The sequence below is a fragment of the Rhagoletis zephyria genome, unplaced genomic scaffold (assembly GCF_001687245.7).
Source record: "Rhagoletis zephyria isolate East Lansing unplaced genomic scaffold, Rhagoletis_zephyria_1.1 Rzeph_scaffold_09586, whole genome shotgun sequence".
In the NCBI taxonomy this organism is placed as follows: Eukaryota; Metazoa; Arthropoda; class Insecta; order Diptera; family Tephritidae; genus Rhagoletis; species Rhagoletis zephyria.
This window is the reverse complement of record NW_016166664.1, coordinates 1-23,565: the sequence shown is the minus strand read 5'-3', so window position 1 is coordinate 23,565 and position 23,565 is coordinate 1. Positions and strand designations below refer to the sequence as shown.

The 23,565-nt window shown below is 33.8% G+C and overlaps 1 protein-coding gene across 1 annotated transcript; it reads right to left on the bottom strand.

Moving 5' to 3' along the window:
* Nucleotides 1-8,998: 8,998 nt before the first annotated feature.
* Nucleotides 8,999-23,559, bottom strand: LOC108375896 (Ig-like and fibronectin type-III domain-containing protein 1; the record flags this gene model as incomplete). Its single annotated transcript, XM_017632046.1, is given in 14 exon segments — nucleotides 8,999-9,337; nucleotides 16,256-16,494; nucleotides 16,652-16,893; nucleotides 19,005-19,023; nucleotides 19,026-19,064; nucleotides 19,067-19,351; nucleotides 19,354-19,440; nucleotides 19,443-19,578; nucleotides 19,580-19,680; nucleotides 19,786-19,965; nucleotides 19,968-20,031; nucleotides 20,097-20,286; nucleotides 21,058-21,060; nucleotides 23,477-23,559. Coding segments are annotated over 14 exon segments (1,851 nt in total), but the record flags the coding sequence as incomplete, so codon positions are not given.
* Nucleotides 23,560-23,565: the final 6 nt, after the last annotated feature.

The window sequence follows — 23,565 nt, the reverse complement described above, 5'->3', positions numbered from 1 at the left end:
CCATACTCAAAATTATCTCATCCTTGTTTGAGGCTTGTCTATTCATGTAGTTACATACATACATACATCTTATTCCTAAACTGCTGCTTAGCACGTTTCTTTAATTCACTATCAATATTAAAGCATACATTTAGGAGGCATTTCCGCCCCAACCATGTACATGTATGGCATTGGTATTGGTGTGACTTTTGAATTGATTTTTTCGCTCTATTTTAAACTAATTTGAAATTTTAAAAATTGCCTGCACATCAGCATCAAAATACCTTTCTAATGATATATAATTGTTTATACCTTAGAAGTACAGTTTAGCCGTAAAAGGGGTGTAAAGGAAACATGATTGCCTATTTATATAATTGATTAGACGAAAAGGGATTGAATCGCCTTAACAACGATGCCAATTGTTTAAAAATCAGTTGGTAATTTTTTGGTCAAAAATATTTTATTTTTATAAAAAAAAAAAGATATTTTTTTCTTTAAATGTGGTTTTTCTTAAATTTTTATATACGAAGTATACAAATATGCATATCAGAAGAAACAAGTTTAATTGCCTCTACAACGATACTAACGTTTTACAACACGGTTAGTAATTTTTTGGTTTAAAATATTAAAAAAAGGTATTTTTTCCTTTTAATGTCTTTTTTTAATTTTTATACACGAAGTGTACAAATNGAGTTTAATTGCCTCTACAACGATACTAACGTTTTAAAACACGGTTAGTAATTTTTTGGTTTAAAATATTAAAAAAAGGTATTTTTCCTTTTAATGTCTTTTTTTAATTTTTATACACGAAGTGTACAAATATGTATATCAGAATAAAAGGGGTTTAATCGCCTTCACAACGATACTAACGTTTTAAAAATCGGTTAGTATTTTTTTGTTTAAGATATTTCAAAAAAAAGGTATTTTTTAGTTTAAATGCATATGAGAAGAGAGAGGATTTTATCATCTTTGCAATGATGACAATTTTTTAAAATCGGTTAGTAATTTTTTGTTTAAAATATTTTTTTTTTATATAAAAAAAAGGTATTTTTTCATTTAAATTGTGTTTTTTCTAAAATTTTTATTTTCGAAGTATACAAATATGTATACCAGATGAAAGGGGGGTTAATCACCTTTACAACGATGTAAATTATCTAAATCTAAAATCTGTTCAAAATTGTTTGAAATATAAGGAATTTAATTTTTCGAATACCTGAACTTAGACCCCTTATAACACCTGTAATATAAGTTTGCGCAAAAAGTTATATACCATTTAAATAAGAGTAAAAGGAGGACTACTTCTATATTTTTAGGTTTTTAGTTATTTACATGCAATAATTAAATAGAATTTTTTCCCAANCTCAAGACTTTGAATCAAACATTTTGCGCATTTAAAACAAAGCAAAACTCCATAAGAATCAGAAGGATTCGATATTTATTAAAAGATGTCGTATTATTTTCGCCTTATCGGATTTGTGGTGCTTCTTTTGGACTTAGCAAATTTTCCTTTTATTGCTTATGAAGAGGAAAAAATTAAACAAGTACCTTTATAATTTTCGAAACGATGCGTTTTAAATTTCTCTAGCCTCCTATATCAAAATATTAGTTTTCCTAAAAAGTGGACTTAGCAACTTTTCACTCTAAGCTAGCGATATAAGGAATTTAATTTTTCGAATACCTGAACTTAGACCCCTTATAACACCTGTAATATAAGTTTGCGCAAAAAGTTATATACCATTTAAATAAGAGTAAAAGGAGGACTACTTCTATATTTTTAGGTTTTTAGTTATTTACATGCAATAATTAAATAGAATTTTTTCCCAAAGGTCCTGTTTCGAATTTCGAAGGCCCATGTCTCTATTTCGGAGGCTAGCTTTCGAAAAACGGAGAAATCACTTTTTTACCTATGACTCAATCTGTTAAAAAAAATTGGTTTTGTCCAATACCCAGAAAAAATGTTGATTTTGCCGTACGGTGTAATTTTATATTAAAATGAAAACACCGAGCGTACTGTTCTACTTAGAATTTATGTCAATATGCATACAATTCTNAAATTAAACAAGTACCTTTATAATTTTCGAAACGATGCGTTTTAAATTTCTCTAGCCTCCTATATCAAAATATTAGTTTTCCTAAAAAGTGGACTTAGCAACTTTTCACTCTAAGCTAGCGATATAAGGAATTTAATTTTTCGAATACCTGAACTTAGACCCTTTATAACACCTGTAATATAAGTTTGCGCAAAAAAGTTATATACCATTTAAATAAGAGTAAAAGGAGGACTACTTCTATATTTTTAGGTTTTTACTTATTTACATGCAATAATTAAATAGAATTTTTTCCCAAAGGTCCTGTTTCGAATTTCGAAGGCCCATGTCTCTATTTCGGAGGCTAGCTTTCGAAAAACGGAGAAATCACTTTTTTACCTATGACTCAATCTGTTAAAAAAAATTGGTTTTGTCCAATACCCAGAAAAAATGTTGATTTTGCCGTACGGTGTAATTTTATATTAAAATGAAAACACCGAGCGTACTGTTCTACTTAGAATTTATGTCAATATGCATACAATTCTGATATACATACATTAGTAATTATTGTTCTCTACATAAATAGTATCATCATCACTGGGAGAATATCTAAGGGAAAATCTCAAGATATTACTGAAGAGGGAACTATTTTTTTTTTTAGTTAGCGTAAGAAATTCATTCAGAGCTACATATATATCGTTGCCATAAGGAAGAAAATATGCAAGATATTTGCTGGATCAAGATTTTTTACCGTTGCCCTATGCTTATTTTAAAATTTAGTATAGAAAAAAGTGTTTGTTACGTCTGACCATTCATTTTATTTTTAATACAAATCTTTTGAAGGAATTAAGGTTTCTATCAGTTTATTGAATATTTACGCTATTTATTTGTGCTTTTGCGACATGTCGATTGCTTTTATAATGCCATTCAAAATATATATTGAACGTATTTAGGTAAACAAAAACTACAATATGCTAGCTATCGAAATAAGCTGATAAATATGTAAATTGATTGCATAATGTCCGCAAGGTAATACAAAGGGGCATTGTCTCTGTTTTTACAAATACGCGTTCATACATTAAAATAAATAACGGATTTATCCAAATATTAATTACAGAAACACTTCAATAAATTTATTTAAGTGTTGGAGTGACCAAGCCATAATTACTTCTGTCTTTATGATTTTAATTACTGTGTGAATGGATGAATGAACTTGAATAGCATTGCATTGCTTCATGCTGATGAGTGCATATGTGTGTGATCAGGTGAGTACTTTTTTGTTTTTTTGAGAAAAAAAGGACATGCAGTTTCTTTATTGTTCCAATATGCACAACTGCTAGACCCGCCTAACCTCTTTATCGCTGCGTCAGGTTCCAATAATGAATATAAAATAATTAGTGCACCAAAAGTTTTCTTACGGCAAAAAAGTTCCAAGGCAAGCCGAACCATACCCACCAACCTAAATGGTAAACATGGTGCTCACAGGTATACTAAGTCCCAGGCTAATATTTTTCATAGAAATTGTAGATACGAGCAATATGTAGCACAAACATTTTATTGTAGTAAGGTAAAGGTATCTCTTGAACTTGCTGGGGATAGATACAGGACCCCGTGAGGACGTGTTGTTGGACGACGGTCTTCACTACATCTCCATCAATCAGAAAGGGCCGGCGGATTTCGTGAAGGTACGCCAAGACATTATAGAAAACTTTTGAAGCTCTGTACATTACAGTTCAGAACCAGAGCTTGGGTACCGCAATCAGCCTGCGTTGTCATCATTCGGCATCAATAAAACTTTACGTATCTTTATGCTATTTGGGTCTGGGGAAAATGTGAAAGAAATATACGTCAAAACAAACTTTCTTGGCTGCTAATTGAATTGGCTGCTGGATTTTGTACAGAAAGATTTTTTTAAACACAAAATCCTTTTTAATTTCTCTCAAGTCCTCCTTTAACGCATGTAGTCTTCATTTCTTCAGGTTTACCTGCTTGGTAACACTACCATAGAGCACTAAAGACTCTTCTAATCCTCTAATCCTATCACCGATCTTCTCCGACACCACTTGCCCTACGCCCGCTTAACTCTTATCTGTATGCAACATTTAACTGCTTGTTTACGTTGCTAAGCATTACTGTCTTTGATGGTTTTGTCTACAGCGATCTCTGCCGTTTATTTTCCGTCGTTTGGCTGTCTTCCAACCAGCATGATGCCTTTACCTTTCGGCCTCTTTTAAACGCACAGTGTGCTCACGTCACTGCAACTAGCAGCATTAGTTGGCATTAAAATGCAATTCAAAGAATTTGCACAGTCGCATAGACAGAATTTTGGCAGTCTCGTGTGGAAACACAATATGTATGTACTCTTATGTACAGGCAATTGATAACGAATTTCTCTTAAGTAAATATGCCTTAGGAAGGACATTTATTTTAGGTATTTTAAGTGTTCCACCGGCTAAGAAAAGATAATCTTCTTATGATTGTTATGTATGCTTTAGGAAAATGTATCATAAAAATTCCTAGTACTAGACACAAGCGCAGAAAAAGTAAGGGAAATTTTTACACTAAACGCTAAGAAAATCATTAAATTTTTAACTGACTTGAATATTTTACTAGTGATATAAATATATTTTTAATTCACTGACTGCTTAAATAGCAAGCTCTGTTATCATTTTAGGGCATTATTATGTCAAGTTTATCAAAAAAAAAAATGTATTTACTGTCAATCAATAAAGCTTAGGTAGGGCGACTTTTCTGCAGTACGGGACACTGTTATTTAATTATTTTATTTTTCGCAAATCTTTTATAAAAATTTGGTAAATTCTACGACCAAGACGCCAAAAAGCCGACCTCCAAACCTTGTGCCTAATTAAAACAAATTCTGCAAATTTTCATAAAAATATTAGAGTTTTTAATTACATTCTCTAGAAAAATTTGGGTATGCAGTTTTTTGGCTCATTCAATTTTAGTATAATAACGTGCAAGTCGAAAAGTAAAATAATTATGTACGAGAACTTTTTCTGCCTTTTTTTATTTTGTAATCACCTTTTTGAGATATGGGCCTCGTTTTTTTTCATCGAGCACCAAAAGAACGCTAAACTCGGGTAAAATTTTAAGAAAAAGGATTCACCCATTAATAACACTGTAGAGATGACAAAATAACACTAAAATACCTCGAGACACGTAAACTTAATTTTGGGGTCATAGATTACAGATCTGTATACCGTTTTTCTAGATCAGGTCATTTTGCCAAGATGTCATTTTGAGTTTGCATTGAGAATGAAAAAAATCTAACTTTACTCATACGCCATGTCCGAGTACGTAAGAGTACGGCCGTTTCAGATATGGCGTATGAGTAACATTATTTCCTGCTCGTATTTCAAACAATAAATTATTGCACATTTTCATTTGTTATTTATGATTTTTGGTAAAAGAACAAATGAAAAAAATTACAAAACTTAACTTCACAAAAAAGGAGAAATATTTTTTTTATGTACATGTGTTGCTGCATAATTTAATGCATTGTAGGCATCATGGGATGCCAGGGCTGGACTTTAACGTTCTTTCTATAAAGATTTGGTCTGAAAATCCCCTAGTTAACTTTTTAGCGATTTCCTAAATGCTATTTTATTCAAACTCTCAAAAAAGGGTATCAAAAGGACCGTTTCTTGAGAGAACTAATGGGTGAAAATATTCTAGAAAATTATTCCTCGTGAGATTTTGGTATCTATACCCAAACTATACATTTCGATCCGATATTAATTTTAGCCCGCTTTTTTCCTCATGTTCTAAAAATACTCAGGCGAAACATTGCAGATCTAATACGATCATAAAAAAAGAAATTTGACCTGAGATTGCAAAAAGACTGGAGTTTTTATTGAATTGGACTAGGTCTTTCATCCTCAGTTGAAAATATTCCGTCCCGAGACAATAAACTTGAGATTGTTGCACAGTGATATAAATGGCCTAATATTCTATTTAGTTCAGTGATCTCAAGTTATTCTAAAAAGCTTAACCCTTTCAGTACAATTGTTCAATATATTGGACAAACTTTTTTTGTACTTAAAGCCCTTCTTTTCTTAGATAAGAGCTTTTGTTTATAAAATAACAGTTGTTTTGAGAAAAGTATATTACTCTTATTTACCGCATTTCTTTTACTGTATTTTTGGGATGCAGTTGACTGTGATTTCTCACAAAAGCAAAAAGTGGCACAAAAATCTATATTTAGTAGTGTAACATATATGAAATAAATGTTAAATCTTACTCTCAGTTTGGAAATATATTTCGCAAAAGAAAAAAAAAAGAAAAAATATTGATATCCAATATAATGGACGCTGAATAACGGTTAAACTAAGAGTTGTATAAAATTTTTGATTGTATTTTTGAAATCAATGACCCAACATTAGCCGGTAAACAAATTTTCAGATCTTTAGCTTCAATGGCTGATTTTTTGTACTGAGATGGTTAATTTTAGTGATAAAATATCTTTGCAGTATTACGCCAGCTAAAGTTTGTAGGCTTTGCTTGAATACATTTTCTAAGTAAAGAAAATACCCATATATTTCTGTAGATGAGGAGGGTTTTTATGGTTCCAAAATTGGATGAAAATTTCAACCTGTTAAATTTCAGTTGTTTTCGCATGCTGTTTTACTTCGCATTTGAAAAGCAACCATGAAATAAAGATAATTCAAACAATCAACATACATAAAATAAGAATCAGGGAAACTGACAGTGTAAGAAAATTCATTAAAATTTTTTCGATAAGAATCAAAATATGTATATCCAAGTTTATAGTTATCGAGATGTAACGGATCATCCATTTTTATTATCGGAACGTATCGAGTTATTGAAATTGCTCAATGTCTATTAAGTTATCGAAATTTATCGAGGCGCATAAACTTAATAGTCGAAATGTACAGATAATTATCGAGCCCTAAAAGTTTATCGGATTATAAAAATTTATTGAGTTAATGCAATTTTTTTTTATAAGACATATATTCAATAATCAATACAGGGTTATGGAGTTAATGAAATTTATCGAGTTGTGAAATATCGAGTTTTTTCAACTATCAAGTTATCCATATATATTGATTTATCGGTTTTTTTCTAGTTATCGAAATTTGTCGGTTTATGAAATCGAGGTTTTTGGAATTTTCAAAATATATCCGGTTATCAAAATTTTCTAGAGTTACATGAATTTATCGTGTTATCACTATTTATCGATTTACCGGATTTTATCGAGTCACCCGTGAATTTCGTCGACAGACATGGAAATTTATGAAGCTATCAAAATCGAGCTACCGATCTATATATCGAGATATGTGCAATTTTTAGCTATCGAAATTTTTCCAGTTCTGGAAACGCGCAGTTACCCAATTTTATCGATAGTTACCGAAATTTGTAGAGTTATCGAATCTTATGGAGTTATCGGAATTTACTGTTTTTGAAATTCATTTACTTAGCTATCAATACGTATCGAATTGTCTGAATTTGACGACTAATTGAAATGTATCTAAGTTATTTAAATTCATAAAATTTTTAAACTTTGTCGACTTATCGAGAATTATCAAGATATATAGTGCCCTATGGTTCCCGTGTCATCCTAATTGAAAATTGTGATAAAATTTAATCCATCGCATTCATTTGTCCATTTTTCAACGTATATAGTTTCAAATTATTCCCGCTTTTTAGGAGACCTGTATTTTCTCGCCGGCTCTCATTTGACTGATTGGTGCTCTAAATTTCAGATACTTCAGACCAAGGTAATTTGTTTGACGACCAAAAAGTTTTCGTAAAAACATTGATTATGGAGAAAGTTTTGCCCTGTTAAACTTTAACGCTATTAAAATAAAAAAATAAATACGAATTTTTAGTCACGGTTTAGTGCCAAAGCAGGAGATTTTCCTTTGAGTAATTTTGTGCCTAATAACTTGATCGACGTGCTATGTTTAAAAATATGAACAGGGCTCCAAAAAAAAAAACTAGAAAAAAGGTCGAATTTCGACAATAACTGGCACTCCAAGTGCTTACTTAAATCTCTCACGAAAGGAAATTTTATTTATACACAGCGTAAGAAAACTATAATTCCGACGTTTGCTGTGAGACAAGTTAGAGGGCAAGGAATATGCTTCGGAGTGTTCTCTATTGAACGTCAAAAAGACCGTCTTGATCTCGTAAATACTCCAAGCTTGGTTGGAAGCAAACTACAAGAATATTTAAGTTTTTTTTTTGGTTTAGTTTTTAATGTAAATTTAGCAGCTAAAAATTTATAATACATAATAATACATTAAAGCAAATACATTCATATACAATTCATAAACAATAAAATTACATTTTTATACAAACGAAGCTAAAAAGCTTACATTCAAGCATACATTTGTTGCTATTGTGTGTTGCTGTGTATGTGTGTGTGTTTAGGTGCTTCTTATCGTGTACAATAGCAACGATATGTACTTGCTACTTAAACTAAAGAGATAAACCGATTTGTGGACGTTGCTTATTTATTTATAAGTAGATTTTTATTAATACATATAGTACTTTTCTGTTTGGTTATTTTCTTAGTTTTCCTGTTTTTAAGCTAAGCTACATACATGAATTTTTTAAAGAATTTTTTACTATTTTAGTTATAATATATTTTAAGTTAAAACTACTATGTTTCATATCTCACAATTTATGGTTGAGTAGCATTTAATGCTTTTTCACTGCATATTTGTTTGGTTTTTTTTCTTTTAGTGAATTTATTCATTGTTCTACATGTTAAAAGTTACGTATACGCCTAGATGAGCGAGCTAGCGTCAAATGCACAGATTACAACGCAATACATTTTACAAATACAAATACCAACAGCTGCTAACTACGAGTGTGTGTGGAAGTGTATGGGTGTATATGTGCGTGTGCATGTTTTTTGTTAGCTTTGATATTCCGTTTGTTTGTATGTATGTAACTATGCGGTAGCAAACTGTTGCTTGCACCGTTAGCTGAGAGACAATTTTTTATTTGTTTGTAACTCTGTGGCTTCTGTCGCTTTGTTTATTTTATGTTGACTGTGCGTGTACTCGGTTTTTTCCACAAGTGTGTGTCTCTCTGTGTGTGTGTGTGTGTGTTTGTTTGCTTGTTTGTGCGTGCTTGAGTTTTATTGCACATTTTGGCATTTATGGCACAAGTTTCTTGAATCCAGCACCTTCTTGGCCAAGTTTGAGCTCTTCATAAATTGTTGGATTTATTTCGTTGCATTGGGTGTGCGCGTCCGCATTCGCATCGTTGACAATGCCCTCACGCGGCGCTGGTTGGGCGGTGGAGCCCGCATGCGTGATGGCAGATGTCACTGTGGGTAGCTGTGTGCGTTTTTTTTTTTGTGAAACAGGAGCGAGGGCAGAGCGCGCAACGAGGTTAAAGGATTTGCCAACCAAGCAGATTTCAATAGCAGTTGGCGTATTTGTGTAGCGAAAAGTCAAGGCGAGTGAAGTCAGCAGCAGAATGGGGAAAACAGTGCATGGATTATGAAAGCAAATATTAAAGTAAAACGCATCGAATGGAAATGGCACAATGGAGAACAGCAGTTGTGGTTAGTGAATGACAGTTAACGGGTAGAGCGCGGGAGGGAGGGAATACAAGAACACAAACAATGAGAAATGAAAAATGAAAGATTAAAGTATAAAAATCATAAAAAGCGAAAACGAAAACAAATGCGAAAATATTGTCAGTGAGGTAAGTGGATTGTTGGTGGCATTTAGTAGCAGTTGTGATATTTTTTCCCCAACATTGCCATTTTTATTCCATTTCATTGTGTGTATTGTTTTCGATAGCATTGCAATTGTACATGGTTTTTTTCAATATTTCGTCGTTTTCCATTTTCATAGCGTTCGTTATTGTTGCATTTTTGTTGTTGTGAAAAGCGCCATTTGTTGTTGATTTCGGTTTTATTTTCATTGTTGAAAGCATTGAATGTTTACGATTTTTTTGTTGCAAGTTTTTCACATTTCAACGCCGCAAGCCGATTTTTAGCCGCACACATGTAAACACAAATATCCAAAGCGTATAGCAAGCAGTCATCGTCATCGTAGTTGTTGTTGTAGTGGCACAAATATACATACATGCATATGCAATAAATTGTGATAAAACCGAATTGGTTAAGTAGGTGCGTACGGTGTTGTTTCAGCGCCCAAGCCACGCAATCAAATTTACAAAAAAAAAAAAAAACATGAAAGTAAAAACAATAAAGAGAGGGAGAAAAGAAAATTGGAAAAGTACACATTAAAAACATTAAATTGAAGTATTTATATACACATAAATATAAAATATACAAAGTGGATTAAAAATTACGAGGGAAATTACTAAAGGGAAACACATTCAGGCGCAAATGGAAAATCATACGCTCGTATAAATTAGGGACGGCGGATAGAAGTGGCATACGACAGAACTGCAAAAAATGAAAACGGATATGAAAGAAACTGAAAAATTTCGATTCCCTCTCCGATTAGGCCGTTTTCTCAATGTGAGATCCTGTAAAACATAAAGTATATTTTCTGCGAAAATAATTAAATCTATTATATAAAATGTATTTGCTCTCTATCACACATTATTTGAGAACAAAATTGAATTAAAATTTTTATTTAAAAAAAAATGTTTTTTAAGGTCAGATAAAGAATGTGTTTGAAGGGGAAATAAATTTTAAAAGCTAATTGAGAAAATGGCCCTTAAAGTTTTTGATTCTTAAAATTTCTGAAAAGTGTCACAAAAAAATTTTTAAAACATTTTTAAAAAATATTTCAGTTTTAATTTTTATATTCCTACAGGACAATTCTGGCTAAGATAGTTACAAGTCGTTTTGGAAGACCATTGAAAGACTTGCGAAAAGAGCGCCATTGCCTACTTTCAGCTCTTTCGACAGAATATGTTCCACGAGCATACATTTAATTAAATAATAAACATAAAATAAACATATTTTTAGTTCCATTTCATCTTAAGAAATTTACTTAATTTTTTTCTTTTTCTAATTAATTTTTTAGATTAAATTTTCTTTATCTTCCATTTTTTCGTTTTCTACTTCTGATAAAATCTTAGATGTTATAGTTTAAAATAATATATCCGTTGTTTTGATTTCATTGAATTTGTAGAAACTTGTTTCATTCTTTTTTTTTAGTTTTTGTTTTAAACAATTTTTTTTTAAATATCATTTGATTCTTACAGCCAATTTCCCGAAAGCAATTCAAAAAATGATTTTAATTTTTTCAATTTTATATGGAAATTAGAAAATAAAAAATCAGTTTTCTACTTAAATTGCTGGTGAAACCGGCTCTAAGATTTTTGTATTTTGGTTTTAAAAAGAAAAAAGTTTTATTTTATTTATTTTGTAGGGCCTTGTTCTATCTTTATTATGCGCTTTATTTATTTTGCTCTGTATGTATGTATGTAAGTGTATTTGTTGTTCTTGAAATCAATTTTTGGCAAACTGCCCGATGACCTAGAGAGTTGGAACTTCACAGTTGGCTCAGAACCCGATGACAATGCAAAACGAAAGATGAGTTAATCCGATAGGTGGCGCACGAGTCGATATATTTGGTAAACCAGTATGTACAGTTCGAATTCGTTCAGAAAGCTGCTTTCAAAATATTATTTTTTTTTTACTATTAACTTATTTTAATTCATTATTCATCATTTTGTTATTTTAAAAAGATTTCTTTTTTAATATCATTTAATTATTAACAAGTTATTTAGTTTTTTCTCTACTTTCCATTTTGTTTTTTCTTCCTTTTTTTAAATTTTTAGATTGTATTGCTTTCAAAAGAAAAAAATTGTACTTGTTAATTTTATTTAATTTTTAATTAGTGCATCATTTTTTATGTAATTTTCTACTGATTTTTAGATTTTATCGTTTAAAAAAAAAAATATTTTTTTTTGTTATTTCTAGAAACTTATTTTATTTGTTTTTACATTTTATATTAATATTTTGTAAATAAAGTTTTCTTAAAACTTTTGGGTTTTATTGTTTTAAAAAGAAAAATATATTTTTTAATATATTTTGAAAATTTATTTTTAGAAAACTCATTGCAAAAGCACAAAAAGAATAAAGCTAGCATCGCTAGCGGATCAGATAAGTCATTCAATTAGTCTTTCGAAAGATTGATGAATTTACACAACTGCCATATTAATATTATAAAATCTTTTAAAAAGCAGGGACTGTAATGAATATGTCCTTCATGAAGAAAGTCTGAATTTAACCGCTAAAATTGAGTTTGTATTTTTCCGATCAAACTAGAATGTTGTTCTTTTTAAGTCAAATTAGGTCGTTACTTTGTAATGTTTACTTTTGCGGTCAAGAATAAAAATTAGTTTAGCATTTTATTTTTCTACATCATGCTACTATAATCGCTATTTTCAAATATAGCGGTAATGAGAATGCAGTCTTTATTATGAAGTTTTAAAATTATCGGAAATGTTAAAATCATTGTTAAAATCAGAAATAAAGGTTATCGATGATCGAAAAAATTAAAATTACAAAATAACGAACAAATTTGACCAAAATAACAAAAATTCAAAGTTTTGCCATTATTTTTGACCGAAATAGTCAAGAAAGCAGTTGGAAATGATCTTAAAATAAAAAACTTTGAAAACAGTACTAAAGTACGAGTATTGAAATTTATTTATACTAAAATTTATTTAATTTTTTTAAATATGAAAATTGACAGTAAAAAAGGTTCACATAGATATTTAAGTTGTTGGCTAAAATTTTTACATAGAAATGAGTTATCAGCTGATATACATATACATAATTTTAGTGTTCAGCGACCCAAAAATAGTTTAGAAAACTCTTTTTGCAGCAGTAATTTTTTGGTGTAGACTAGTTGAAAAAAAACCTGTAGCGAGTGCAAGGTGTATTTTAAATTTTTCAGGGACTTTAACCATAGTAGCAAAAATATTTGAATTGTTATTATATGATTGTTATTTTTTCGATCATTTCTAATTTTGTGTTTTTATATTTTTCGATCAGAAACAACGACATTGTGGACTTTTATTTTTTTCGACAATTTTTTAACCGTTTTAACTATTTTTTGATCTAACCTGTGAAATCTGAAAATAACCGTTATAATATGATGGAAAAAATACAAATAATCGAGAAATNAACAACGATTAAACATAGTCCAGAAAATAAAAATCATAGAATAACGATTACTTTTACCCGAAAAAGTAAAGATCATAATATAAAGGTTAAAAATTATCGTGAAAATGTAATTAGAAAAATTACGATTTTAAAATAAAAGTCTTTTGTTATAGAAAAATATTCTTTTCTGTTGATTTTTTTTTTATTAATATCTTAAGAAGTCTCGATCCTACGTGCCATAAGTATATGCACAATTATGGAAATTTCTTAATTTTATTAAGTTTTGGACTTCAAAATATTTTTTAATAATAATTAATAAAAAATTAAAATTTAAGTATTGCTAGTATTTTTTTATATATACATTTAGTGCAAAATATTAAGAACTACGTATTTTGTATTACTTAACTTTGAAAACTATTTCCCAGCACCACATTCACTAAACATGCCGCAGGTACTTTAAGAGACTACATAGGTTAAGATATAGCACCAGCACTTTGGCCAAAATAAGGAGACAGCTAATTGTTTTATCCTTTGGTATATATTTTTTAATTATTTAAATATAATTTTAATTTTTTATTCAATTTAGTCCAAGCTCACCTAATTAAAAATTGTAAGCTATTTTCTGGTATTTTTGATTCTTTAAGTTATGACTTTCATCCAGCAAACTCGTGATGTGTGTATGGCAGTATGTAGATTTGTATTTACATCGTACATTGCATTCAAAATATTTTTCAGGCCACATACATTTCTGAGTGAAGTGAGTTATGTAAATGTACTTAAGCGGGCAGTTAAGCTGCTTAGCTCCAGCTTTTAAGCAAACGAAGTAAGTCAAATACTGCAGTAGGGAACTATTCAATGGGGGATTGAAAATTCTTTTCTTTTTTTTTTAATAGCTGGAAAATGGTTTAATGCACATATTAATAGTCATTGATTTTTACCGAGCTTTAAAAGCGCAAATGCAATGGGGTCAAGTTGATATTTATTAAAGGTTATCATAAAACTTATTTGAAGAGTTTTTATGTTTATGTTATGTTATGTTCTATGCATCCATAGTGTGGAGGCAGAAGACAATGCAAAAAACTGCCATACTTCGCCTTGACAAGCTGCAAAGATTGATATGTCTATCCGCCACAGGATCTATAAGAACGTGTCCAACTGCGGCTCCAGAGTCGCTCCTGGGATGGACTCCTCTCCATATTTTTATTCAGGAATCAGCAGCCACGAGGGAGCTGCAACTTCGATTATCTAACGACGGCTTCTTCGTAAAGAAGCCTCATGCAGGTATTCTTGGGAAGATACCAGGGTTGGATATATGCGGAATCTCTGATTCCATGACTAAGGAGGTCTGCTTTGGCAGAAAATTCCAAGTGATAATCCCCGATTGCGAAGATTGGGAAAATGGGCTCCCTGCCCTTGATCTCAGATATGAACACTGGTACACAGATGGATCAAGGATGGCGGACAGTCCGGGTGCAGGCATCTTTGGACCTAGCACAAAACTTACAATTCCCATGGGCAAATGGCCCACGGTGTTTCAGGCTGAAATAGTCGCAATCTCAAACTGCGCAAAATTAAACCTTGAAAAGGGTTTAAAGGGCGCTTTTTTAGTTATCTTTCCAGATAGCCAAGCAGCCATCCGGGCCATTTCAAACAGAACATGAAATCTAAGTTGGTTAGAGACTGCTTTAACACGCTACAATTTTGGCAGCCAAAAACACGGTAACATTGTGCTGGGTACCAGGCCATTCTGAAATCGAAGGTAACGAGATCGCTGATGAGTTGGCACGTGAAGGATCGCTTACTGCCTTTTCGGGACCTGAACTATTCTGTGGTCTCAGTTGGTCCTCTTCGAGAGCCATAATCACTGAGTGGGTACACTCAGAACGCAGTAAGTACTGGGGAGCGATGGGGGGCCTTAGACAGGCCAGGCTATCCGGCTACCCCTTTAACAGGAACGACATCGTCCTAAAAAACAGAATTGACATCAGGTTACTTTCTGGGTATCTGGCTGGTCACAACCAATTGCGGTTCCACTTACACCGAATAGGGGCGATCACAGAGCCGGAATGCCGGCTCTGCCTCGAGGCCGATTAAACTTCGGAGCATATTCTCTGTAACTGTCCGGCTTTAGCCAGACAAAGACTGATTTACATTAAATCTTCGTTGGTCGAACCCTTTGTTATAAGGAATTCGTCTACCAAGGCCCTTTTAGGATTCATAATGGAAGCCGAAGGTATCTTGGCCACATTGGGTTAGGGACTCCTTTATAGAGATACATTACACCCAGTAAATTAACTAACTAACTAACAATTGTTCATAAATGTAGTACCTACATACATATATACTTGGATTTATTATATATAAACTAAGACACGGTGACAATACAAATTTTTGCAAAAAAGTTATACAAAATATTGATACTCGAGTGTTTGCTCCCACCTTTTGGGAAACTTTAAAATAACTTTTAGGATTTGTATTTAGATTTTTGCTACTTATGCACATTTATTATTTCTATTTTTCAATTAAACTACAGTTAGTTCCCTCACAAATACCATATAAACCCAGCCTTAAAACTTTGTAGAACACTGAAAAAAATTCATCAAAATTTAAAACTTTTTTCTCAGTGGTCGTAAACATTTTTCAAGTGTTTTAAAGTTTTAAAGTCCTGTAAATTTTATTATGAAAGTTTCATCTACTTGAAATTTGCATATTATTGTACTAAAATTTAAGGGACTATAAAACTGTACACTCTTAAAAAATTTTAGTGCTACCGAGAAAAAGGTTTTAAATTTGGATGAATTTTTTCAGTTTTATACAAAGTTTTGCGCTTGGGTTTATATGGTATTTGTGAGAGAGTCGACTGACTTTTAATTGACAATTAAAAAAATAATTGAATAAAGCAACATAAGTTATTTTGAATAAGGCAGCATATTAATCTTAACTATATGTATATACATATATATATATATTTTTTAATATTTGCCAACATGTATGCCACTTCTTCTTTGCCAATAAAAGCCAAATCTTGAAATTTTATCCCACTTTCATACATAAGCTTTCACACATACATACACATATGTATATGTAAGTCTTCCTTAAGTCCCACTACAACAAATAAGTATTTATCACCAAACACCGCCATAACACTTACCTGCACTTGCTCCAGACCACGCGTATACGTTGGATTCTCAAAAGCCACACCATTACCGGCCTTACCGTTATGTGCACGATGACGACGATAGAATATAATGGCTGCAGCAGCTAAGAGAACAGCCAAAATGCTCGCCACAATGCCGCTGATTGTGCCAACAGCATTCGAATATGTTGTCGCCGAGGTGACATGATGATCGCCCAAAGTAAATTTAACTGGTTCGGTAAGAACGCTGGCACCTGAAGGAAGAAGCAGGGTAGATATGATGATAAAGAGTTAAAAATGAATTTAATAACATCATTTGCAATTATTTGTTAAGGTTTTGCTAGCTGTGTAAGACTTTAAATTTTCCTTTAAATATATATTTTTAGTAAGCATAGTCTATGGGCGACTCACCAAAAGAATTGCCAGCTTTCACTACCAGTTCATAGAGTACATCCCTTTTCAGTCCCTCAATATTTACTGTGGTATCCTTTACATCGAGACGTCTTATTTCGGTTGTATTTTGTATGCTCGTAACATTGTAGCCAAGGCCATCACCGCTGGACTCGCTGGAGTCGGGTGCGAGAATGGCTGCCTCATGATAAAATATTCGATAGCCTTCAACGACGTTGGGGTTCTTTTGTGGTGGATCCCATCTGAGTAAAGATCAGTTAAAAAATGTATTCGATAAGAAGAATTTTTAAAAGGTAAGCACTTTTCCATAAGTGTTTTAACGGATAAAATTTCACTATTTAAAATTGCATAATTATACTTAAAATTTTAGCGATAACAAATTTTTTATAAATAAAAATGTGATCGATATTTATCGATAAACGTATCCATAACCATATCGCTGCTCTAACCGAAAAATATTTCGATAAGGATGACAACAAACATTTCTATGAGTTTATAGAGAACTTTATCGATAGATATACAAATTTAGGACATGCATACAATTGTATTAAAAAAATCGATATAAATCGTTAACAGTGGTATTACAGTTCATATCAATCTTTATCGGTAGCCCTATCCACAGCCATATAGATATTTAAACCGAAAAATACTATGTCAATAAATATATCGAGACAAATTGCCACGAGACTATCGGTAAATTTATCGATACCTACAGTGGGAAGCCAAACTGAGTACATAGTAATCTTTGTTAAATATTTGCAAGGTTTTTAAAGTTGAAATTTTTTTGTTATTTTTTAAAAAAACATGGTTAGTGCTTTAACCAAAACCGTATAAATCAAACTTTATAACGAGCTTCGATAAATTTAATAAGGTTTTATAAAAATTTTGAACTTTTCGTGCAAGTTTCAAGCGATCTTTAACAATTTTTTTTTCTGCTGACGGCTTTAAGATTTAAGACCGTTTAAAAAGAAAAGTTAAAAAGACCAACGCCAGTTTTTGTAAATTGCACGTGTTGCATGAAAAGACCCGCGGCTATAAATCTGCATACCCAAAATTTTTCTAAAAGTTCAACTTAAAAAGCTCGAAGTTTTGGTAAACATCTTTCTAAGTTCTGTATACAGTTTGATTTACATATATGGTTTTTGTTAAAGAATGAACCATATTAAAAAAAAAAACAATAACAAAACACAGTTTAGCATAACCGTGGATTTAGTGGCCGGTAGAAAATAGCCTCAAAAATGTAGGGCGGAAACTTCTATCGCAAGCGGAACTAACAAGACATCCAGAAAATATTACCATTCGATCATTAACATAGTGGAAAATATGCATCCAAAATTATTGCAAATCTAACCGGGAAGGTCGGAAAGATGAAATTTGTAAAACAAAATAGGGATCGACCGTACCCATCCGAGTAGGTAAATTTCGCTGAATAAGAGCCGAACAGAAGAAAAACTAGTGACAAATGATGACCATTAGCCAAGAAGAACTAAGCAAGGGCCCCGCAGTGTGGTGTCCTTCGCAAACCTTTTTCACCACCTGGACGAAGCAGGTAAAGTCGTGATTGGCATTTAAGTAAACGGCCCATCAATACCGTAGGTTAATAACCTGTGTAATTTAATCTGTACGATTTCTCATAATAGACAGAAATAAAGTTAAATTAAATTGAAACCGCGCACAATCGCTATGGTCAGTAAGGTATAGAGCAGCAACAAGGTCATCAAATGCTCGCCGGAAGAGCACGGTGCAAGGACAAATAAACGTTAATTAGGTTTTAAATTACGCTTCGCCTTTTTAATCACGGAGGATGAGTAGAGCGCAGTACACCAAGCTTTATACTTGTCCAAAACACCGCACTCAAGAGCAACAGGATGCCATAGATGTAGCTCCGAAAGAGACTTTGAAAGCAGAGCCCCTCCTAAACTCCCATCGGAATGATCTCAATGAACACACGAGAAACAATAACCATTTTACAAACTCGCCTCGCAGATTGCCGTCTCGGTATAATCTCTCACCAATCGCAGACAAGAGCTTCGACCCACCGATAAACCCGCATATGGGTGCGTTTTCAGTGTCAGCTTGGAGCTGAGAGTGATTTTTTGAAATGTCCTTCTGTTTATTATATCGGCTGGAATGAAAGTTGACATTCTTTATGACTAACTACTACGTTTCGATCATCGAGTACAATTAAAACAGCACTCCCAGCTGTTATGCCATAAGAAGTGCTTTTCATCATTCTCAGCTCATAGCTAGCCATAGCTGGTACTCTGAGTTAGTCTGCACGTTGCGTTTGAACATTTCTACCCATATTTTCCATTTGATTCACTTTTTTCACCCGAACAACACACATACTCACCTAATCATCACTTCACTATGGACACCACACTAACTGCAATATTCTCTGGCGGTCCTGGCACTTTTCTCTATTCGTTTCAAAACAGCCGACGATCGTACGCGCATATTGCAAGCTACAAACCTCCTTCGATCGCACCGCATCGCCACGACACCAGTTCAAACACTTCCGCGGCACATTTGCATCCGCGCAGCAGCTACGATGATCCGAACCATCTGCCGCACATTTCATCAACTTATCAAAGTCCACAATACATTCCGGTTTATCGGCGATCGCTTCTATGTCCACATAATAACTGCAAGCGGCACGGCAGGCCAGCGAGACATTCATTTGGCGACAACACTCAGAACATTGCGTCCAAATGCCGGCGTAGTGCGTATGCGCACCGAAACAGGCGTCGTCGAGGAACCGAAAGCATTCTCAGCATGGCAAAAGTATCGCCAACATCGTTCGCCTGCATTTTGTTGATACGCAGTGACATGGTGTACAAATTGGGATGGGATTCGTTCATTTTGGTGGAGATATCAAAGTGACCACCCTGTATAACGGGTACGCGGCCATCATGATCACGCCAGAAAGATTGTCTTTGGTGTAGGTTTCGCATCGACTGTGCAACGCAGCTCGACCTCATCGCCCAAAGAAGCGACGGTGATGCCAGCGGCGGTAATTTTTGGTGCATCTGGTAAAAAGTGAGATAAGAAATATTTAGTTGAATTATATAAGAGTGTATTTAAATTATATAAACAAAATCAGTAACACTGAGCGCTTTCTCTTGATTACTAACAGCAAATATTCACGCGCCTAGCGGCCTGCATTGGCACACCATAACCATTGTCTGCATAGCAGGAAATATGCTCCATATCGGCGCTGACGTTGTGTATCACTGTGACCATATGCCTTGAAGTGTCCTGTCGCACCAAATGTCCGCCGACGTAGAGTGAAATTGTGGGCGCTGGATTCCCAGAGCCAGACAGAGTATAGTCATCGAACCGCCTTCGGGTATATTGTCAGCTGGGTGTACAGTGGGTGGCTGTGAAAAGGCGAGATTATTAGTTGGATTAAAATGAGCTTTATAAACTTTAAATCGTCACTCACATCAACAAAAGCTGGTAGTGCGGGATCGGTCCATGCCACGAGCGTCTCGGAAGGCAGCGATATAGCGTGCTCACCTACAGCTTCGACGTAGAGGATATGCTGGGAACTGGGTTTCAGGTTGCTCATGCGCAGCCATGCTACTTTGGTTTCGATTTTAACAAATTTCTCCGATTTCATTGGTTTGTGTAGACTCTGATGAGAAAAGAAGGATTGGAGAAGTAAAATTACAGTTAGTAGATAGATTAGGCGGTTATCTTATAAACTTAGTGTCTTGATTAAAGCAATGTCAATCTACATGTATGTATCAATATTTCTATTTAAATAGTTAAGCGATGCCATGAACTAATAAATGAGAAAGATCTTAGCAGCGGGTCCTTGACAATCAAGATTAGCAATTGCAGACTGCAGATGTACAAAAGGATATAGTGATCCCTTATTTAGCCCGACGTCATGGGGGTTACTGGGCGTCTTTTTGACATCTCCAACAGTGCCGGGCTTCGACAACAGTGTGGTAGAACTACCACTTTTGTGCGCTTCTACCACACATGGTCTGAAATCTACCATATATTTGCGTTTTCAGTAACTTTATCTGTCCATCCAAAAGAACTTTTAAAGGAAACATCATACGAGTAGTTTTTAGAATTAAAGTCATCTCTTCACACAAAATCATTCGGATTCAGAGATCTTTACAAAATATTCTACAATTGAAAAAGTCTTGCAGAAAACCCATTAGAAGGTTCACTAGATATGTATGTAGATAAATATTGCTGTAGAGCAGCACTCCTTGTTTTTGGCTCTATAGAGAGCGGGGGCTGCCACCCCAACCAAAGCGCTAGAAGTGTTAAACAATTTTCCTGAAATAAGTCTGGCAGGAAAACACGTGGCTGCCGCTTCGGCGCTCAGACTAAAGAGCATGGTACTATAAAAGGTTCGGCGGTTTATTCACGCTTCTATACTTCACACTCTGGGTAGTCATAACCAAGAGATAGGTTCTTTAAGACGAGCATCCCGTCAACAAGAGAATGGAAAACACTAATACCATGGAGAAGGAGGAAATGATTTGTATACGGATGGCTGCAAGCTAGGCAATACGGTTGGCTACGGTGTTTTCTCTAAGAAATTAGGACGGGAATTACCTGCCCGAATTCCGGACAACTGCAGCAGTTGTCAGGCAGTAGTATTTGCTATAAAAGAGGTGGCTATGTAGCTTAGTACAAATGCCGTAACGAAGACTACGATTAACATTTCCTCGGATAGCCAGGAGGCCATCAAATAAATGTACACGGTTATGCTAAGGTTAAAGGTTGAACAGGCAAGCCCTGCACCTCTAAACGACATTGACGCCATGTTCAAGGTCTTGGGACATAGAGATATTGAAGGAAATTGCTAGGCCGACGACCGAGGCTAGCCAAAAATGGTACCAATCTCCCTCTATGTGAAAGCAGAGGTAAAATTGCGATACCAATGGCAATCTGCAAGTTAGTGACTAGAAATAATACAACTCAAGAACAATCAGCTACTATTTATGGCCACAAATAGATAAGAAAAGTACAAAAGAGCTGCTCGGCCTTACAAGAGAGGATATTGCGATGATTACGGCTTGTGTAACCGGACATTGGCTATTTGGTAGGTACTCTTCGAGACTAGGAGTTTAGCTCTCTTACGGAATTAACCGGTGTAGGAATAAAACCAGTCCTACTCTTTAAAAGGGCTTCAAAATTCTTCTATGAAAAATAGTCACCGAGGTTCTTGGGTTATTCAGTAATCGCACAATAGTCCTGCAAGATCTAAGTGAGTTGGTTTTTCGAACCGACTGCAACACAGCGACATTAGCATTTCTTGTATCTCCTGCTCCACACAAAAGATCACTTAAATTTAAGACCCCTAAAAAGTTCAGAAGAGCTTTATGTAGTGCTACATCTTTGACCGATTCGAAGCAGTGGATAACGTTTGACCAAATAATGTTTCCATAAGAATGTCTATGGAGATTTTTGGCTTCTCCTTTGAAAGATTGATTATAAATTTGAATCTTTACAAATTAACCAAGCAAACACTTTGCGTGACCTTTTCTAGCGCAGACAGTGTGGTTCTCTCCAAGCTCGCCTTTCCTACCTGAGCTTTTTATACCCGAGCGCACTTGTGCACAAGCGGTGACTGTCTGTCCGTCCGTCCGTCTGTACACAAGATAACTCGAGTAAAAATTTAGATTTCTTAACGAAACTTGGTACGTGCATTTCTTTCGGGCGAAGATGGTATTGTAAATGGGCAAAATTGGACAATAACCACGCCCACCNTTCTTAACGAAACTTGGTACGTGCATTTCTTTCGCGCGAAGATGGTATTGTAAATGGGCAAAATTGGACAATAACCACGCCCACCTCCCATATAACGGTAATTTTCAGAAACACGAAAACTGCGATATTTTGGTAACTACTGAAGATTATTCACTAAAAATTGATATTTACAACAATGTTTAGACGAAAAATAAGAATATTATATATTTTTGAAAAATGGGCGTAGCCACACCCACTTGGTAACCACTGCACCAATTTCTTTCAAACTTGGCACAGTTATTGGCCTTAGTACAACATACCAAATGGACGAAAATGTTTCAAATCGGACAATAACCACGCCCACATCCCATATAACGGTAATTTAGAAAAATACAAAATCTTCGATAAATCAGTAAATATTAAAGCTAATTTATTCAAAATTGATGCTCGCCACAACTCTTTACCAATAAATACGTTTATGATAACATTTTGGAANACCCACTTGGTAACCACTGCACCAATTTCTTTCAAACTTGGCACAGTTATTGGCCTTAGTACAACATACCAAATGGACGAAAATGTTTCAAATCGGACAATAACCACGCCCACATCCCATATAACGGTAATTTAGAAAAATACAAAATCTTCGATAAATCAGTAAATATTAAAGCTAATTTATTCAAAATTGATGCTCGCCACAACTCTTTACCAATAAATACGTTTATGATAACATTTTGGAAAATGGGACCTCTTTTTTGGGTAATCTCGAAAAATTTATCGTAAAAATAATCAAATTGTGAGCAAGTGAAGTCTAGCGGAACCGTTGTATTGTATGTGATTTCTGACATCAACATTGCAAACAGCCTACTCCACATAAATTAAACATATTCTTTAATTTTTGGAAAACATTTCCCATCTCATATAGTCTTTTTTTTAGTAATTACCTAATGCACCTTTCTAATAACTCATGCATTCATCTTGCCATACGGTTTCCATCAGAAAAATTTTAACACAAAATCACTACAAATCCATTGAATTTTCACTTTCTGTTTTCAAATAATTCTTTTTTTTTTGTTTTGCTACATTCACTCATTCGTTTTCACTCACCTGTAGCTAATCTTCTCATGCGGATGTGAATACTCTGGTGGCTGCCATGTCAATTGCATCCAGGTTGCGCTGTGTGATGTAATCGACAG